Source organism: Pyrus communis, chromosome 5 (assembly GCF_041283825.1).
Source record: "Pyrus communis isolate YQ-2024b chromosome 5, ASM4128382v1, whole genome shotgun sequence".
NCBI lineage: Eukaryota > Viridiplantae > Streptophyta > Magnoliopsida > Rosales > Rosaceae > Pyrus > Pyrus communis.
This window is the reverse complement of record NC_142569.1, coordinates 12,455,091-12,457,933: the sequence shown is the minus strand read 5'-3', so window position 1 is coordinate 12,457,933 and position 2,843 is coordinate 12,455,091. Positions and strand designations below refer to the sequence as shown.

At 37.0% G+C, this 2,843-nt stretch overlaps 1 protein-coding gene across 1 annotated transcript; it reads left to right on the top strand.

The window, feature by feature from the left end:
- Positions 1-411: 411 nt before the first annotated feature.
- On the top strand, positions 412-2,615 carry LOC137722709 (sm-like protein LSM5). The gene is made up of 4 exons (XM_068461781.2): positions 412-571; positions 664-787; positions 1,909-1,981; positions 2,264-2,615. The coding sequence occupies exons 1-4, from the start codon at positions 535-537 to the stop codon at positions 2,294-2,296; spliced, it is 267 nt and encodes an 88-aa protein (XP_068317882.1). The 5' UTR covers positions 412-534; the 3' UTR covers positions 2,297-2,615.
- Positions 2,616-2,843: the final 228 nt, after the last annotated feature.

Sequence of the window (2,843 nt, the reverse complement as noted above, 5' to 3'; positions counted from 1 at the left end):
TATGGTAATTTGCCTCACCTCAATGTCGAAACTTGCCCTTAGTTGTAACGAAAAAATTCACCAATTTTGACAATTGGTTAAAAAATGGAGAAGATTGCAACATCTTTAAAGATTAGGCTTGAGAAATTTCTTTCATGTAATCATAACAAAAATGGGTATGAAAAGATTTACCACAGTAATAGAAATGTGTTGAACTCTTGCACGACGACGTAAATTCAAATACTTCAGTGACTAATTTAATATTTAATATAACAAAATTTATCGTTTAATAAAAAAAAAACAAACGATAAACTATATGTTATAATATATTGTGTACCAACTTGTATTGCGACCGCACTGAAAAATCTATTCTTCCAACCAAATTCAAATGCTGAGAAGAAAGGAAAGAAATATTAAAAAGTCGTCAAGGGTTGGTTGGACTTTGCAAATCACACTAATAAAGTCTCGAGTCCAACTTCCGATCTCACTCTCTGACAGACCAAAGATTGCCGCCAACTCGTTCGCTACCGCAGACAAAAGCTCCCTCCGCTTCCAATGGCCGCCAACAATCCTTCGCAGCTACTCCCATCAGGTTTTGACCACTTCGTTCCCCTTTCTACTTTCCCGTATTTTCTCGAGAAAATTAAACGGAAAATTTGAGGTGTTTTCCTGGAAAATGCGCAGAGTTGATCGACCGGTGCATAGGCTCGAAGATATGGGTGATAATGAAGGGAGACAAGGAGCTCGTAGGGACTCTGAGGGGTTTCGATGTCTACGTCAACATGGTACTCGAAGACGTCACCGAATAGTATGAATTTCCCCTTTAATTCTGTTCTTATGAAACCCTAAAAATTTGGGGGATTTTTATCTCGATTTTGGTACAAGATTGAGTCTTTAGTTTTGTAAATGCTTTAACTGTTTGATTAATTGATGGGAAGATTAGAAAAAGGAGAAGGGAGTACAAAGTTATGAATTGGGTCTAATTTGGATATGGGATTTTAGTGAGGCAGAGGCAATTTTTACTGGCTTGGAAAATCTGAATTTTCTTTGTTAGTATTTATGTTAGAAAATTGTTCATGGTAAGCAGTTGATTGGAAGTCCGAATTGAGCTCTTACAAGTAACAGTTGGTACAGATTATTGAACTCTAATAATCTGTTAGTACAATGTCAATCACTCCAATACTCCAAATACTTGTATATTTTAATGTCGAAGTATGCAGGACAGCCTCTAGAGCTTCGAATCTTAGTTATATACAATGGGAATTAAGGTTTTTAATTTTGAAGGTTAATTTTGATTGGTGGTAAAGCGCATTGTGAATGGTCGAATACAACCTCGCTTGTATATTAGAATTTTACTGTATATCTGTATTTTCTTATGATCTTTTCTTATCTGGATGCCAAAATACTTGGATTTGGCTTTTATATGGAACAGTTGATACATATTTATACTAGATTGAGAAATCTGGCAAAGTCATGGAATTGCTTAGGCTTAGTTATAGGGCATTTCTTAATTAGACATTATGTTGAATACAAGTTGTTTTCATAGGGTAGATAGAGTTCTAATGCGAGGCTTCTATTGCAACAGTGGTTTTACATGGGCACTTTACGTGATGTGTAAAACTGCAACTAAAAATGTAATATTTGAAAAAATTGAGCAATAAAAAGGACTTATTCCTCCTCCAGCCTCCTGTTTTCCGTGCATTCTACCTTTTGCATCTCGCTTATTTTTTGGTCATATCAAACGTACTGTAATGTTTTGGGATCAAAAGAGAAATCGGACTAGGATATATCTGGCATACAGCGTATTTGAATTAGTAGTTAGTTTATGTTAGTCATTAGTTATGTTCATTCACTCTATTTGCTATATATGGTTGTGATCTACTATGCTGCTAATATTCAGGGCCTTTGTTATTTTGTTTGGATGTGCAGTGAGATTACTCCTGAAGGAAGACGTATAACCAAGCTTGATCAGATTTTACTCAACGGAAACAATATTGCCATTGTAAGTTAAACATGGGTGGTCTTTATTTGCCTGGATGAAATAATTGAATTTCCGGTGAATATGCAAGTGATTGTTAGGTTTTCTTTGTCAAGTATAGCACTACACTTTTTGTAGCCTTTTTCTTTTCTCGCCTTATATTTGACGACCTACTCTTGTAACTATTTCTGCAAGCTTATGGTTTCTCCTTGGCCTTTTCAATAGAAGCTAGAGCCAGCATAAAACAGAGATGAAAGATGTTCAAACTATTGTAATAAATTGTCTAATGGTTTGTGCACAATGCAGCTGGTCCCTGGCGGCTCACCTGAAGCGGAATGAGAGGGAACTCCACACTCCGTTATTGAATGTTTGCATTACCTATGGTTCAGGGGACATCGTTTCTCTTTTTCATCGAGAACTGGGCCCACTTAGATGCCCTTTATTTGCTCCACCCAGCACTCGTTGTTCTTGGTAGGTGAAATGGTTGTAGGATATGTTGAGGATATGGTGGATTATGTTTCTTCTAATCTGGAGTGGTATTGATTTTCCGAATACATTGACACAAGCCGGGCTTTATTATTTATTGTTCACATATGTAATGGGACTCCAGTAACATTTTGCAGTTGATGCAACAATTCCATTGCATTGTTTCCTCAAATGCCTTTTTCCTCTGATTCATATATACAGTTAGATAAATTTCAACGATCATTTCGGCCCTAGAAGAAAACAGGTCAGTGTGATACTACACCGCGCGCGCACCAATTCTTTTTGTGCCTAAAAAGCCTCTAGTGCAGCTGCTAGTGCAAAAGTTTCATAATCCGAACGAGTGAAACCGTGACCTTGACCACTTTCACCACCACACTCATCCCACCTTTTCAGCCTTCTG

Bases quoted from the DNA above. Each gene is read 5' to 3' on its own strand.
- LOC137722709 (XM_068461781.2), top strand. From the start codon at position 535: ATGGCCGCCAACAATCCTTCGCAGCTACTCCCATCAG. The intron at 572-663 runs GTTTTGACCACT...GAAAATGCGCAG, and splicing joins TTCGCAGCTACTCCCATCAG to AGTTGATCGACCGGTGCATA. The intron at 1,982-2,263 runs GTAAGTTAAACA...TGCACAATGCAG, and splicing joins ACGGAAACAATATTGCCATT to CTGGTCCCTGGCGGCTCACC.